Raw genomic sequence first — 16,257 nt, forward strand, 5'->3', positions numbered from 1 at the left:
ATATTAATTTGGGGGTCCAAACCAAGACAAATATTTGAGAACCACTGGTTAAAATAATAATCAAAAACTTTTGGAAGCAAGCCTAAATAAGCAACTACACTTTAGAAACAAGCCCAAAAAACCTCAACCCGTAACTACCAATTAATATGTACAAGCTACTTTACAGAAAAACAAGCCCAAAGTCGCTTATAATAAGCGGACATGGCAACACTGCCCATTTTCCTGAAGAAAGTGGTGAACCCGCCCCTCCGGCAGCACATCGCTTCCTTAGTGGTTGGACTGGGATCAATTTGCTTTACAGGTTGTAGATCCGGTCTGGGCTCCAGAGCGGATACGGAAACGCTGCCTCAAGTGTTTGTGTATGTGCAAATAACCGGATACAGTTAGTTGGGGTCTACACCAATCAGAGCACCGAGTTGTAAATAGAAACCACGGCTTTCCACAGGTGCTGCGGAAAGCATGGTGACGCAAGGTGAAGTGAAGTGATTGGACGGTACAAGTAGGCGGAAGTAGAAACAGTAGGTGTGATTGGCGTAGCAAAATGTTTGTATTAATGATGCCCTGATGTTATTGGTGGCAATCATCGCGGTTCGGTGGAACAAAGAGGAAGCTCCTTGTCAGTGTTGCCATGTCGGCTTATTATAAGCGACATTGGGCTTCTTTTTCTAGTTGCTAGTAAAAATTGGTAGTTGCGGATAGCGTTTTTGGGGGCTCGTTTCTAAAATGTAGTTGTTTATTTAGGCTTGCTTCCATTTTTTAAATTATTATTTAAACCAGTGGTTCTCAAATATTTTCATGAAAATGTTCTGTGCCAAAGGTTCCAGGGCGCATTTGTGTTGAAATGTTGAAAATAGCCGATCTACAAGCTCACAACTTATAGATCGGCGATTTTCAAATAGTCCACGGTTTAAAGTGCTCATGTGGCCTAAGTAGCTTCTTTTGGGCTCGTTTTCCTAGACCTATCTGGTTGCTTATTTCTCTCAAAAAAAATATGGCAACACTCGAGCTCCTTGTATGGAGCACTGCACAGCTGTGTTTACAGTAAATGTACAGTGTGTTCAGTTACCTTCTGCAGCCTTGTATTTGTAATGCACCCTCATGGTATTGTTAAGTGTTTGCAAAATGTCAAAGGCCATGATAACTTTATGTAAACTAATGATAAAAAGAAAATACATTGGCAGATCTTTTAAAAGGAGCAATTAATATATTTTCTTCCAGAAAAAAAGAAAATATTTTAATAAGTTAGTTGTGTCCAGAATTACACAGATAAGATACAGTGGTGATAAACCTGTCCATTAGAAAGGCATCATATCCATATATGAGTATTAAATCGGACTTGTGTAGAAGATCAGAAATGTATGCCAATAATGATATGTCTGGAGAAATATAAAGTATATTCAATGAATTAACCTAGACGCTCACTGTTTTGAAAACCAATCGATACCATCCTTATGAAGGACCGCCCAAAAGTCTTTGCATTGGTTCTGTGATGCAGACAGTTATTCTTTTTATTTCTGAATTGTTGCCACCCCGTTTTTAGCCCATTACGTTGAATCTAGAGGTCACCACATATATCAGTAGGCAGAGATCTCAGATCGTCTGGCTATGCCAGACTACAGACAGATACAGAAATCATGGTTATGCAATGCCCGTTGTACTTGTCAGAGTACTCGCTATACCCATTTGTACCCAGTGCATTGCATCTTAGGCAAATATGGCCTATAAATCCAAGTTGCAGCCTGTTGATTTTTCTTTGAAATAACGTAAACTAGTTGCTGTCAGTTAGTTGGAACGTTGGTCCTATTTTTGAATTGTTCAACTTATTACATTACTACTGCATGATTAAGAAGTGATTAATACATTTATTTAAGTTTGACACAAATGTCAAACTCTGACGATGTTAAACACAATATACAAAAGTCTTACCCCTTATAAAATGTGCATGACATGCTTAAAAATCCAAAAATGCATGCATAGACAAGTTTACTTACTAAAACCAGTCATGTGATGGGGAAAATCTTTTCAGTCAAAAAGGCTGCAGGAGACCATCACTTCCTTTATAGGTCTACTAAAGCAATAGTCCATTCCTCATCAACATCATCATACTGTATATCACAGGACAATGAATAGGAGGTAAATATACAATAGAAATCCCTAAGACACACCCAACTATAGGACTAAATATCCAGAAGGCATAAAATGGAGAACCGTTTCTGTACAAAGCTTGGACTTATTAGAGTAATGAAACAGACATGACCAATCCCTCACCCCTTCCATTAGTAGCAATAGTGGTGATAAACCTGTCCATTAGAAAGGCATCAAAAACAAGTCTGTTCAAATGTTACATAAAAGATAAATGACCCCAACTGATGAGACATGCTTGTTGCAAAAACTTCACAAAACGTTATCCAGGAATACTTACCGTTACAGTATATGTATATTTGGGGTGTATGGGTAACATTGTAGACACTATACTCGTGTGTAAGGGACAGAGAAGTCTTGGCTATTTGTGTTTCACCACATTACTGTATAGATATAAACACTGAAGTCTATTTAATCTTCCATCAAATTACTAGTACTCCTACAGACACGCTTTTTCCACAGCAGCTTTGATCATGACATTGGAGAAGAGAAAGTGCACAGTTCCTGTTGCCATAACACAGTTCATCTCATCACCATTCCAGGTTTGATAACTGCTACTCTATATACTCTGCTAGTGTTCTGGCCTCACATTAGACATCGTCGTCAATGAAAGGAATGTCCAGGTCATCAAAACTTCCATCAAAGTTCTTGCTGGTAAGCTGTGGCTTGTTAGTCGGGGAGGAGTGGGTGAAGGCACTTGAGGGACTGTCTTGGTCAGGGTTGATGCTTGGCGATTGGGTCACATCTAATGAGCTCTCGCTGGTTGTCCATGCCCTCTCCGCATCAAGCTGGCCCATGCGACTTGTAACTCTCTGTGCCAAGTCGGGGGGTTTAGAGGGGCAGTCAGGCTTCTGTGTTCTCAATCGAACGTTGACCTTTCCTGGTGTAAAAAAGAAGAAGACGCAATTAAGTACAGACATTCATATGCCCCCACAACGCATGTACCTCATTTATGCACATTGTCTTTCTATGCATGTCTGATGTAACAAATCAAAGAATGACCTTGACCTGGGGCGTAGAACCCCTCACCCCTGTATGATGTGTCATTCAAATTACAACCCAAATGAAGGCAGTAGAGCGATGACAAGAAAATGTTAACACACAGAGTTATAGTAACAATAACCTTGACCTTGGGCACAGAATGCTGAAATGCAACGTCATTGAAGATATCTTAGTACTGATCCCCTGTATGAAACTCAACTTCTACCACATCTTTGGTCGTTATGTCTCTGTCCATCTGGTTTCTTTTAACCACCACGTCCAATCAAATGTAGAACATTGAACTTTCTTCAAAGCCAGAGGAAGGTGAAAGAATCATACCTCTCTACTGACCTTCCGAATCGAGGCTCCCAAGGCGGTCGTCTAGAAGGCTCTCTGAGCTCATGGATGAAGCAGAGTCCAAGTTGTCATTATCAGACTGATCCTGTTCCAGCTCAGGCAACCGAAACGCCAAGTCCTCCCTGGAAGAAAGCCGCACAAGGTAACATTCTAATGTATTCAGCAGAAAAGCTTTCATGACGCGTCCGGGGAAAAAAAGGCAAAATACTTTCATTGGGATGATGATATGACTTTTTAGCTCAGGCAATTCTCAAAATGAACAAACTCAATATTGGAACATACTGTAGATATTTTCTTTGGTCAACTGTAAATATTTGGACAATTCCAGACAGTATCAAAACGAATAAGAAAATTCAACTCACTTCTCCTGCTTGATGGACTTGATCCTCTGGATGAGAGTCTGTGTCACATTATCCGGGGAGTCCATGTGCTGGGGAACATCCAGCTTTGAAGGTTTCTCAACGATCTACTCAGAGAACAGACTTGTCAGTGCCAGCTGTTCAAAGTGTGCAATGTTGTTACTAAATAAATTAGACGTCTGTACTATGATATAAAATGTTCAACATACCCAGGATATGTTTTCTGGCTTAACTAACGCTAATATCCGTAATCACGCTAAGCAATCACACAACGATGGTTATCAATTAGATATTTCAACCCAGGATATCCTAATCTAGCGCATTCACATAAAAGGGGCAGTGTTTGTAGCATATGACCAATCGCAAACATAGACAATTCTACTGGCAGCTGAGTCACACATTTCACAAACGAAGAGCAAACTATAACATTAGACAAATACAATATTAGACAAACACTTATCCAGACATTATCCAGGCTGAAAGCAACATAGCAGCTTCCAAATGCAGGAAGGACAAAAAAACAATCGCTGACTATTTAAATGCTTAAGTTAATAGACTTATAATACACTGTGAATAACGATAATGAAAGACACGCACGTCCCAATGTCTAATAAAACAGGTGCTGAAACACTGAAAATACCAGAAAGATGTGCACCCCAAATAGCTCCCATTTAGAGCAGACATGTTATGCATGTTTCGAACAACACAGGCTCTTCGTCAAAGTTCTTATAAGATAACATTGTTGCCCCATCATTAGAGCATGAGTAGATGTGGACAACCGTCGTAAGGCTGAAAACCCAGGGTTAAATCTGAATCCCAAATCCTGCTTAGTAATACAGGCCTTTCATCAAGTGCATTTGTAAATAACTCTTAGCATTCGTTTTAAATGTCACATAGAATCTGATTAATCTGTTCCACGACAGAGACAATGGAATGAGTGCTTTGAACTGTCATGTTACAAGTATTTAAAAGTCAATTGAATGCATTTACTATTGCATACTTCTCTGTGATGAAAGCTGCCTGCCAGTATCTGTTTGCCTATCATGACATGCGCATGATAGGGACACTAGGGTTCATGTGGTTAACACATTGATTGCCAAGATCAAGTTAACTTGATCTTTCAAATCCATCACTTGATTGCCAAGATCAAGTTAACTTGATCTTAAAAAAAACAAAAACATTTTTATTTTTTTTCTATTTTTTTTTTTTTTTTAATTTGACCCAAAGACCAAGGAGATATGATTTTTCGAAGATCTAAACTCCTATGCAATTCGTTGTTAACTTAAAAATTCTGTATCTCGGCTCCTGAGTACTTTTTTTTTCTCAATGAAAAATCTCTGGCATAAAACTGCAAAAAATCAGAAATAATTCTGGCAGGCAATGTGTTAAGAAACAAAAATAAAAATTATTTGGAACTACCCATCTGATGTACAGTAAGCTTGTTTGACACAGAAGGTTCTAAGTAATATTTCAACGTACTGTATGTTGCATAGTGCTTTGAAATGCTACTGCTGGGAATTGTGTTTTCTCACCGTGTTCTGTCTCCTCAATTTGAGCTGATTGATAGCCAGGGCCTCTGCATATTCCAGTTGCTGAATATTCTGCATCTTTTCTGTGTAGCGTCTGAACTGCTCAGTGATCAGGATTTCCACACATCTGTAGAAAACAAGAGTCAAGGCTGTTTTTTTAAATACAACGTTATTGAGTCCACTGTGCACAGAACTACAATGACAACCAAACTACGACCCAATTTCATTCTTTTCTTAAGTTTCACTTTTACTTCATCGGGAATTTCAAGCTTTCATGGCCAGATGTTTTTTTGTTTTGTGACGTCATGCACGTAGTGGCATGAGCTGTGATTCGTCTTCTTTTGAGGGGACATACACACAGACATACGCACCCAAAGACATACAGACAAACCCTCTTCTAGATGGCATAAGGCCGCGCCATAAAGAATATTGGAGATGAAGGTGGGTGAAGTAGGACTCACTTTGTGGTCTTGCCCACATCCTTCATGCCAAGAAAGGGGTCATCAGTGTCAGGAGAGCGCAGGATACAGGGGGCAAACACAATAGCAAGAGAATTTGAAGACATCCTGTTGTGCTCCTCCTCCTTGGCCACTCTGGGAAGAAAGACTCCAGTGAGGATTTCTCATGATTATAATAACTTTAGCAGAAGACACAATATACTGATACAGTAGCTTACAGGAGTCCTTAGGCAAAGAAATGCATGTTTATTTGTATAGCAAATTTCAACAAGGCAACTCAATGTGCTTTACATAAATCATTAAGCAAAAGAAACATGTTCTAACAGGACATTTATAATTCATTGCACAACATGGCGGAAGCATTTTGTTTTTGGAGCAAATGGGCGTACAGCACATCAAGTTAATTTAATTTTCCTTACTTGACAAGGTGAAAAATTAGCCGTTCCAATGTGTTGAAGTTAGCAGAGGGAAGTTCATCAAGCTTTTGATAGATGGCTCGCATTTGCTCAGACTTCTCTGGCAGCTCTGTGTGCAAACAAATAAGGATATAAATCTAAAGTTGTCAGACAGTAAAAGTTGCAAATTCAGTACTTGGAATGTTACATTCAAGCTTTAAGAAGTGAGTAGGGTACAAGATGTCTGTAGGTTCAAATCTTTGATGGGTACAGTAGAAGTGTCTGGGTGGGGAAAGTGAATAAGCAGTTTACGGTTTCCTCAATGGCTAATGCCATTAAATAAGGCACTTCAAGATAAATAACTTGTAATAGATAGATAGATATTTATTTGTCCTTGCGGAAATTCATTTTGTGCCAAGCAGCCATCAGGATACAAAAAAATCACAAACACATAACATAATTACAAAATACATACAAACTAGACAAGGCCACCAGTCATGGTTCAAGAGGCATCACATTACATTTTATGCACAGAACTGAAATGGGGCCTGTTTGTTCAGGAGTCCTATACTTGTAGGGACAAATGATCTTGAAGCCCTAGCCTGCAACATTGGCACTGTGTACCGTCGTCCTGATGGTAAAAGGTGGTATCGACTGTATAATGGGTGCGTTCTATCCCTAGCAATAGCTCTCCCCTTCCTAAGCACCCGGGTCTCATACATTGCTGCCATACTCTCATGTCGTACCCCAGCTATCTTGCTGGATACATTGATACATTGGATACATTGATGATTGATTGATGAACATAATTGTATTTATGTGACATAGCTGGAGAAAAACATGTGCATCGTCAGCAAACCAGCCCCATAAAAAAAAGTACTTGCCCACAGCATGCAGGAAGTCATTGTAGAGGTTGAAGGTCATAAGGGGGTCTGGCAGCTCTCGAAGCCAACGTTTAATCAGGCCTGCAATGGTGTGGAGCGGGTAGTTCTCTAGATTTACTTCCTCAGGATCTGAGCACAAGAAATCGGACACACTCATTAAGAGGTGCACCAATTCTATGAGCTGTACTGCAGCACCACTCGGTGGGTCACATCAGGAGAAGTGTTAAATAGCTCAATATTCTGATAGTAAGGCTGGTCTTACTCGTCTCCAGGATCTGGTGCAGTTCCCTGGCTCGAGAAGCAGCGCCAGACTTGCGATAGATGCCCTCCATATAGAGGCCGTTCATCTCCACGTGCATGAGCATCATCTCCACCACCATGGGCACTGGGTTGACACTGTTGGTGAGGACACACACGTGCACCCCGAAGTGAAGAGAGCCGGGGATGCTGTCATCCTGTATCACATACACGAGACGCACAAACAGAGACGCAATGCAAGAGTGCATTGTAGAGATAAAACAGATCGACGTGAAAGAAAGATAATCAGAGAGAAAAAGACAGAAGACATTATTCTTCATTTCCTCTACTGCAGATTACTCTTACATGTGTATTTATAACATGACATATGTGTGTTTTAAAGGTCATGTAGGTGATATTTTGTTCAAATAAGTGTTAAATAGCTCTATATTCCATATATTTCAAGTCATTGCTATAGAGTGTTTGTTCAGTAACAGGGGTCTCCCCGTCTTTGCAGCTCTTTAACACATTGATTGCCAAGATCGCATATATGCGTTCTTTCAAATGCATCACTTGATGGCCTTTTTTAATTCCACAAAGGGCTTCCTAACACAGAATGATCGATCGTCACTCAGAGAAGAAGTAGTCGGATGTGACGTCATTCCAAAAAACCAGGAAGCCATCCATCCCAACGATGGGATTTTCAGAAAAACACCTCTAAAGGTCCTTACACACCGGGGCGATTTTTTCGTGCGAATAATACGCTTTTTTAAAAAACCTTATAAAGTCAATGCAAGCGTACATGGCGCGAAAAAGCGGAAAAGCGAAGCGAAAAAGCGTCTTTTAATTATTCGGAACGAGTCCGAATTTTGCGTATATTCGCACATTCGCCGGTGTGTAACCACCTTAACTCAGTTTCTTTTTTTTTGCATTGAAAACCACCCGTTACGCTGGCATGGGGATAAAAAAAACGAAAAACCGAACTCCATATATGGGCATAAAAGGGACACAGACAGATACAGAAATCTCCATATATGGGCATAAAGGGACACAGACAGAGAGATACGGAAATCTTCAAATATGGGCATAAAAGTGTTACAGACAGATGGGTACAACGGGGGTATTGCATAAATGGGTGGGGCATGTATTTCCAACCTGAATCGATGAAACAAAATAACGAGCAGACAAATTTGGAATTGGAAGACTTTTAAGCTGAATGAAATTGTTGACCCACGTGACAGTAGAAAATGTATTTTCTGTTTACAAAAGAGCTGGAGAGACAGGGAGACCCCTGTCACTGAACAAACTCTCTATACTACTGTTTATTCAGTACTATACAGTAGAGTCTAAAGCAAAGATTACTAAGAATATAGAGCTTTAACTTTTTAGCAGTTGTTTTGTTGAAGGTAGGTATTGTTTTGTTGAAGATGAAAAAGACAACGGCAACAGTGAAATCACCATCAGGTATCATCAAACACATTGGGAGGTAAAGGCCTATTGAGCCATTTCTAGATCAAGTTATTCAAATACATAGCTGTGAGTCATTGAGGATGTTAATTCCTACCTTCCTGGCACAACGTGTTGAGCAATCAGTGATGATTTTGTCGAGGCATTTCTTGTGGCATATTAACTTGCACGCTGCAAAGAAGCACATAAACAAAGAGAACCTCATGATGAAAAAGAATCAAAGGCCATTCTAGGGTCTGAAAGCTCATAACGCGTGAGCTCATAACGTGCCACATGTTATGAGCTTGTATATTGGCTATTTTCGGTGCGCAACACCATTGTACGACGGAGTACAGATTAAGCATGAGGTTCCACCAGGGGAGTGTGGGGCTGTGCGGGACTTGAACTCACCGCTACACATGTAGGCCTTCTCCATGCCCCAGATGTAGGAGCCACACAAGTCACACGACTGCATGATGTTCACCTGGTACGTGCTGAACATGTGGTCCAGAGGGCCGTCTGGCTGTAGGGGCAACAGGGATCAGACAAAATCAAAATCAATTTACCTGCTACTAAGTAAGAGAACTAAGCAAATGGTCACAGAGAGGAAATGATTAATCTCAACGTACACATTTTTCCGTTTTCCTCCTCTTCTTTGTTTTCTTGGTGGACTAAAACAAAGTTGGAGAGAATAATCTCAATTTAAACACAACACTTTTCATAACAAAAATTAAGGTAAATGATTACAATGCATTTGCAATATGGAGTTTCAAGAAGAAAAAAAACATACATTTACAAATATTTTGTAATATTTCAAATGCCATAATATATCCAAGACACACACAAACACTATATGAGAGAATCTTTAAAGTATTTTATGCATGGTTTCATGCATAATTCGTTCACATTTTAGTAACTCTGTAATAAAGCCATATTTTCCACTTCTATACAAGATATCTCAAAATGTAATGAGTGGATTGCCATGAAACCTCAAATTGTAATGAGTGGATTGCCATGAAACTTGAATCCTAACCATTGCGATTTGGGGGGGCCGCATGATGTAGCCTCTAGTGCCATCATCAGGCCAAAATTGTCAACTTTGCACACAAGATATCTCTAATATACATTTTTGGAGACCATGGTCTTCCCTCCATCAGTGAATATGCAATATATGCCCCCCCTCCCCATTTTGCCACTTAAGGCCAGGGTATGCTAGTGGGGCTTTTAGACTTGTGTCGATTTTATATACTGTATTTCCTACATGTACAGTATGTAGATCTAACTTCATAGTCACAGGAATTTACCTTGACTGGTTCAGCCTCAGCTAATTTGAGCTGCCCCCTGATGAAGCCATCCAGCACAGACTGGAACAGGTTGACCACCAGCTGAACATCTGCCTTCTGCTTGGGCCCAGACAGACTGCTCACTCTGTTCTGGTATCCCTTCATGAGGTCCTTGTATGCGATTTGGGGCTTCTGTAAGCCAGTTTACATAAGCAGAGAAATATGTCAGTTTGGTGGAACACTTTGTGTGGCAGAATTCAACCTGTTCCTGACTCCCTTAGAAGCCAGGAGCAGTCATCCTCTTATTAGCTGGCCCACCTTGCCTCCACTCTCCACCTTCATTACTTTGTCATTTCTTTGCTCCTGGTAAGGCACAGAAAGAATTAATATCATCTGTGTTTAAGTTGGTCTATTTGTACTTCTTGGTACTGTAAATGTGTAGGAAGAATTATTCTTAGACAAGGTTTTTCTAAAGTGGTGGATGTCGTGCTGACTGGTTTACCATTAATTCAGTCCTGTAGAGGTACTGTACGTATGCATGTCCACTAAATGCAAGCATCCCAATAAAGAGAAATAGACATTTAAGTCATTTAATGTAGCTCCTAATTCATGAAGTTCCTAATGAAAGAAAAACATGCTAGTATGGAGAAAAAGGCTGAACTAACCGAGAGAGAGTACATGCTTTTAATGGTATCCCTGAACTGCATGGTGGCTGTAAGGAAGATGCTCTCCGTTGCCGACAGCTCGTTGGCCCTGCTACGAAGATCAATGACCTTGGAGCACAGATGAAGACATGATGAACACACGACCTGATAAACAGAAATATACACGTCTTCCTCTACACAGCTTACTTTCAAATTTTGACTAGGGGGGTTGGATCATCACTCAAAAACAAAGAGGATCCTGTCTTTAGAAGGTGTTAAGTAATGAAGTAGGTCATTTGCATTTCAATGTTCAATGCTTTTCGAAAAAGAGGCATTACCTTTTCATTTTGGAAAGCCACTCTTCACTTGTACCCTAAAAACGAACTGTAAATAGTAAATGAGCTCATCTGTACTACATGCCATGGTCTATTTGACCTGAGGTAAAGAGCTCACTTGAATGCCTAGGAATTCATCTAGGTCGCGGAGCTCTTTGGTGTCCGTGATCTCCCGCTCCAGAGAGGAGTTCCTAGGCTCACCCCGAGTGGCCCGACTGATTCGAATGGTGGGGTTCCGGCGCCGTCCGCTGTCCGGTCCCGTCGACCTTCGGTAGGGATGTGGGGTATAATTGGGCAAGGTGCCTGCATGCAAACATGTGAGAGAGTATTAGCTTTCACATGGTCAGGATCAATTGCACTCACAACAGGTGGGCATGATTGTTGTTTTTTCCTTTTAATATTATTTTTAGGCACGTGTTTTACTTAGTTATCAATCCTGTGAGGGAAATTCAGTTTCAGCTTCACCCAGCTGATGGCTGTTCAGGTGGTCATATTGAGAGTGGGGGGGGGGGGGGGGGGTGGCTGCAGTTAGGGGTTAAGTGTCTTGCTCATGGAACACCTCGACACATAGCCAGGCCGGGAATCAAACCTGGGACCTTCTGTTTCCCAGGCAGCCTCTCTACCCATTTAGCTACAGTATGGCTGACCTCAAATTTAGATAGTAGAGAGACAGGAAACTGAGGGCAGAGAGAGGCGAAGGACAGGAAGCATAGCTCTAGTCCAGCCTGATTCAAACCAGGGACATTGCAATTATGTCATCAAAGTTGGTCAGCTACCAGCTATGATTATGATTTTAATATATCTTTTGGGATTTTTTATTATTGTTCTTAATGAGCAGAGACTCTAAAGCACTTTAAATCACACAAAGGACACACTATGAGGGCCTTCATATCCTTCACCTTCAAAAGGTTTGATAAGCTCTTAGCCACTAGATGGCAGTAGTGTGGATGCTTTTGCTTTCATGTTTAACACATCAGTGCTTAACAGAGAAGTTGTACAGCTTCCTTCATAATTTAGGAAATGTTTGGTCTACCTCCTCTTTCCTCATCTGTTGGGGAGAATCTGGGCATCCTTTTCTTCAGAATTTTATTGAGGAACCCAGTCCTGTAGAGAACAAGAAATTACCTCGATGAATCCCATGCAAAAAACTTGTCTAACATGACATTATTTTAATAAAAAGCTGAAGCACAATGTGTAAAAACAATAAGTTGATGTATGGATTTATCTTATTAGCCATTGGCTAGAGGGGGTTTACCTCTCAGGTGTTGATGGAGAATGAATGGACTTTGGTTGTAGACTGAACCTATTTCCCTCCAGTTCATCCGGTGTGTTAAACTGCGTGAAGCAAAATTCACGTCAAGACAAAAAAATAATATTTTCTTTCATATCCAGTGCGTTAAGTTACAGATGAAGCAAAGCACCCTTTTGATACTATACATATGGTTCCATATACGGTGCCCACATTCTGCGCCAGTCCCTTGCAATGCCCACACCCATGAATTCCAGTCTCTCCCACCACCATGTTAAACCAGTAACAGGCACCGCAGCTTTGCATTAGATGAATAGATGTGAGCCACTTCACCATTTGCACGGAATTTGTTACGGAATTTCGCAGTACTTTATCCCACCACCACTTACATTTTGACCTTTTTTGCTGTAATTAATATGACTTCAAAATGTATTCACATTAACCATGTCCCGTTCTGCTTATGGGCTAGCAGCATTATCCAAAATAAGGACACTCGTGTTAGTAATTTTGTTAGGTAAGTCGTTTTAATCACCCCACCCCCATTAACCATATCCAAACTGAGATTTGATTGAGATTTGCACCTCCTACAGGATATATTAGTAATCATATAAAATGATTTTAGCTACAAGGAACAAACACCTTTTTCGTTCGGTTTGAGGTGACCAAAGGCACATTCATAAAACCTATGATCATTGTTATCTATCAGTTGTGATGATCGTTACATGTCAACTGTCAAAAAAGGTCTGAAACAAGCTGTGGAAAAGACCTCTCACATCCTTGCATTTTTGTTTCATTTTTCGCATGTCAGCAAAAAACAGCAAAGAATCCTGGGTTGCACAGCAGAAGCTGGAAGACTCAGCACATCACAGAGTTATCCGTTTGGGCCATATGGTAAGGCGAATGGACATGCGAGGCGCGCATGCAGAACACAGCTTCAGTTATTCGTGCCTCAGGTCAGTACCTTGACCCGAGGCCTGACTCGGATGTCCACAGCACTGGCCGAGGTCTTCATGCAAGGCCCATCAGCATCAGGGCTGATGGGAGGCAGAGGAAAACTCCAGTATTCTTTGTCCTTGGATTTATTAAAGTTAATCATCAGCCCACTGCGGGCATAAGCTAATCGCCGCTTGCGTCTGGGCTTCGTGCGGAGGCGCACCGCGTCCTAATTGGGCCAGGAAAGGTCATAAGCCACAGATTGGAAGATCTTCATTGTTTGAGGTCTGTGGACGCTCTATCCATACTTGTCAATGGCAGGATGTAAGCTTACAGTATATAACATCCAATACTTCATATAGCAGGCAGCACTGAGAAGTTAAGGGTAGCCGTTCCATTACAAAGTCAAAACACACACAATATTGAATACAAAAGTTGTAACAGTATAAAACATTTTATCACAGTATTTTATCACTGTTTTACCACTTCAGTGTTAAATATTATAACTCTAGAAATAGCTAAAGTGAATGTAGTTAGAATTGAATTCTCTGCTGATACAACACCATATAAAAGACAAACACATAAACAGGGGGTACCTCCGGTGCAGAGGGGGCGCTATCAGAGCTTGAAGAGGTGATCTTAGACAGTTCGTCAACAGACATCGACTTCCCTTTGTTCCTGTGTCACAAAAGTGAAATAAGGTGAAACCAAACAAGCACAAGAACAATTATTGCCAATCATATCAAGATAAAAGTCCCCGACAAATAAATAAGAGTGACGTGAGATAAGGACGGGGGACTTTCATTTTTCTTCATCAAGATGAGGTCAGATCAGAAAAGTGTGACACTTCATGAAGCAGAGATGGGGGCAGAATAAGTGAGCAATGTAACTTACTTTAACCCTTCCAACCGCTTATCCCTCCTTGGCTGTCTCTCTGGACTCGAGTCATCAGTGCGATCTCCCTCGCTCCTCCTCTCCCTACACCGCTCTGCCTTGTCCTGGATGGAGCCGCTTTGGGGCGAGGAGGGGCTGGTGGAGCCCCCGTGACCACTGAAAACTAGGCAGTCCAGTGGCACAGACATGGGTCTGTGGAGCAGAATCGGGGATCCACTGGCCTGCCGGGACTCCCTCCTGCCAGGGCTGTGCCTGCCGGGGCTGTGCTCTACTCCCGTTTGTCTCTTCAGCTCTCTCCTCTCCACGCTGTGTGCGATCAGAGAACCAGTTATGGAGATTGAAACAACAGTGTCTAGGTCTGCCAAATAAATATGTAATTGGAAATTGTACACACATACGGTATACATTAGTGATTCGCGGGCCGACCCGTAGGCCGCAGGTTCCGCGGGTTGAACCACGGGGCGGGCGGACGGGTTATAGATTACGACGCAATTATCGCGGGGCCCAAGATACCTGGGTATGTTGGCCCAAAGTAAGCTTATATTTGGAGATCCCTACTGTCGAGAATTACCTCAAATGCCCATACAGTATATGGAGATCCCCGACGATAAGGGAAGACTGAGAGGGGGATGGAGAGGAAGAGAGCCCTTTTCACCCATGTAATAACCCAGGGATGCTGGGTACCATGACCTGAACACGCTGATCCACCCATAGCTTCATGACGCCTTGTCAGTGCAATAGCCCCGGCAACGCCAGGCAAGCTCATTACACAGATGTTCTGCTTGTATACAAATACATACATAACATATAACTATTTTTTTGCATTAGAATAATAACAGTTTTTATCAGGTTGCTTGCAGCCTGGTCTAGGAAGAGACTGATCAACTACTCAACACTTTCTAGCGACCTTTTCATCATTGGCTGTCCTTCAATCCTTTAAGCCAATGGGGAGACTTCCCCGAGACTTCCCCATACTCTGAATGGCGGGCGTCTTCCCATGCTATGGGATCATAGCCCAGAACAAAAAAAAAGGTGTGGTCGTTGCCTCCAAACAAACTATTAAAAAAAAAGAAAGTGTGGTCGTCGCCAAACAAACAAACTATTGACTTGACTCCTCATACACACAGCGCCGCCTCCAACAGCGATTTGTTACTCCGCGAGCGAAAGGGTATAGGACCACGGGTCCATTTGGTTCCGTGCAGCAACCTGGTATTAATATGACTGCGTCATCATTTCTTGTTTACTTATGTTTTTATTTATGAGAACATTACAGACTGAAATATCTAGAGCTTGTCAGTTGGAAGGGAAGCCTGCTATGACCTGTGGGGTGAGGTAAGTAATATGTCCACATCACGGTTAGATAACTAAAACAAACTAGGCAAAAACAGGGATAAAAGTAGGCATGAGAAATGCTTTGCACTAAAATGATCAAATAATAAGATAAAAGCTAAAAGGAATTGTAAGACTAATAGTCCTGGCCCAGACCATGTCACTGTATCTGAACATCCAGTTGCCTAACAATGGCACAAATATTTTTGAGGGTGTTAAGGCGGATAAGAGAACTTGAGCAACATGAGAGTAAAACATTATGCAATGAGTGTGATCAAGGTAAACAGACAGTAACCATGCATACAAACCAGCCTAAAAACCACATGGGATGTGACCTATGACTTTCAATAAGAATATCATTGTCATGTGTAACCACTTGGATTAGAATGTGGGTCTCCAGCATTGGAAAACCAAACATCTACTGTACCACTCAGCTGCTACATCATCCCTCCTTAGACTCTTTAGGGTGGGTGAAATAGTCAATCTATAAGCATGTAGATTTGCCATTTCCCGTGCACAACTAAGAATAAATCAGACCCCAATGTAATGACCAGGGTTCAAATCAAGGTGGTTTTGCTCCGACACTTTAGATTCTTATTAGCATGGCTAGTCTGTAACCAAGCAAATCTAATAAATGACTTGGCTCACTACAGTGTTGTTTACATTTACCCTTTGAAAAGATGGTCAGTTTGTTTCCTCCCTGTCTGTGATCAGATCAAATCAGAATTTTAACTGAATGATTTGGCAGAGACTCAACATGGAGCGCCCAGACAGGAAGAAGCATTGATGATTCTGTGCTACG

General features: G+C 41.4%; 2 protein-coding genes across 4 annotated transcripts in view; one reads left to right on the top strand and one right to left on the bottom strand.

The window, feature by feature from the left end:
* Positions 1 to 16,257, top strand: part of sppl2 (signal peptide peptidase-like 2) — a 237,084-nt gene that overhangs the window by 177,668 nt on the left and 43,159 nt on the right. The gene's annotated exons all lie outside the window — the stretch shown is intronic.
* The window catches only part of LOC308094315 (myosin IXb), a 36,654-nt gene continuing 22,440 nt past the window's right edge, over positions 2,044 to 16,257 (bottom strand). Inside the window, exons 23-41 of one of the 3 annotated variants that reach the window (XM_080440885.1) lie at positions 14,127 to 14,432; positions 13,829 to 13,910; positions 13,261 to 13,461; positions 12,306 to 12,385; positions 12,084 to 12,154; positions 11,169 to 11,353; positions 10,737 to 10,844; positions 10,093 to 10,263; positions 9,418 to 9,459; positions 9,200 to 9,311; positions 8,907 to 8,980; positions 7,368 to 7,560; positions 7,106 to 7,234; positions 6,246 to 6,351; positions 5,830 to 5,961; positions 5,372 to 5,495; positions 3,843 to 3,946; positions 3,475 to 3,602; positions 2,044 to 3,022 (exon numbers count right to left, since the gene is read on the bottom strand). In XM_080440885.1, coding sequence (XP_080297011.1) covers positions 2,733 to 3,022; positions 3,475 to 3,602; positions 3,843 to 3,946; positions 5,372 to 5,495; positions 5,830 to 5,961; positions 6,246 to 6,351; positions 7,106 to 7,234; positions 7,368 to 7,560; positions 8,907 to 8,980; positions 9,200 to 9,311; positions 9,418 to 9,459; positions 10,093 to 10,263; positions 10,737 to 10,844; positions 11,169 to 11,353; positions 12,084 to 12,154; positions 12,306 to 12,385; positions 13,261 to 13,461; positions 13,829 to 13,910; positions 14,127 to 14,432 — 2,638 coding nt within the window. In that variant the 3' untranslated portion in view covers positions 2,044 to 2,732. Of the gene's footprint in view, positions 3,023 to 3,462; positions 3,603 to 3,842; positions 3,947 to 5,371; positions 5,496 to 5,829; positions 5,962 to 6,245; positions 6,352 to 7,105; positions 7,235 to 7,367; positions 7,561 to 8,906; positions 8,981 to 9,199; positions 9,312 to 9,417; positions 9,460 to 10,092; positions 10,264 to 10,736; positions 10,845 to 11,168; positions 11,354 to 12,083; positions 12,155 to 12,305; positions 12,386 to 13,260; positions 13,462 to 13,828; positions 13,911 to 14,126; positions 14,433 to 16,257 lie in introns of all 3 variants that reach the window. The other 2 variants (XM_080440887.1, XM_080440886.1) reach the window with 2 other exon arrangements.

The sequence above is a fragment of the Gymnoscopelus braueri genome (genome assembly GCF_963280865.1).
Source record: "Gymnoscopelus braueri genome assembly, chromosome: 10".
Taxonomy (NCBI): domain Eukaryota; kingdom Metazoa; phylum Chordata; class Actinopteri; order Myctophiformes; family Myctophidae; genus Gymnoscopelus; species Gymnoscopelus braueri.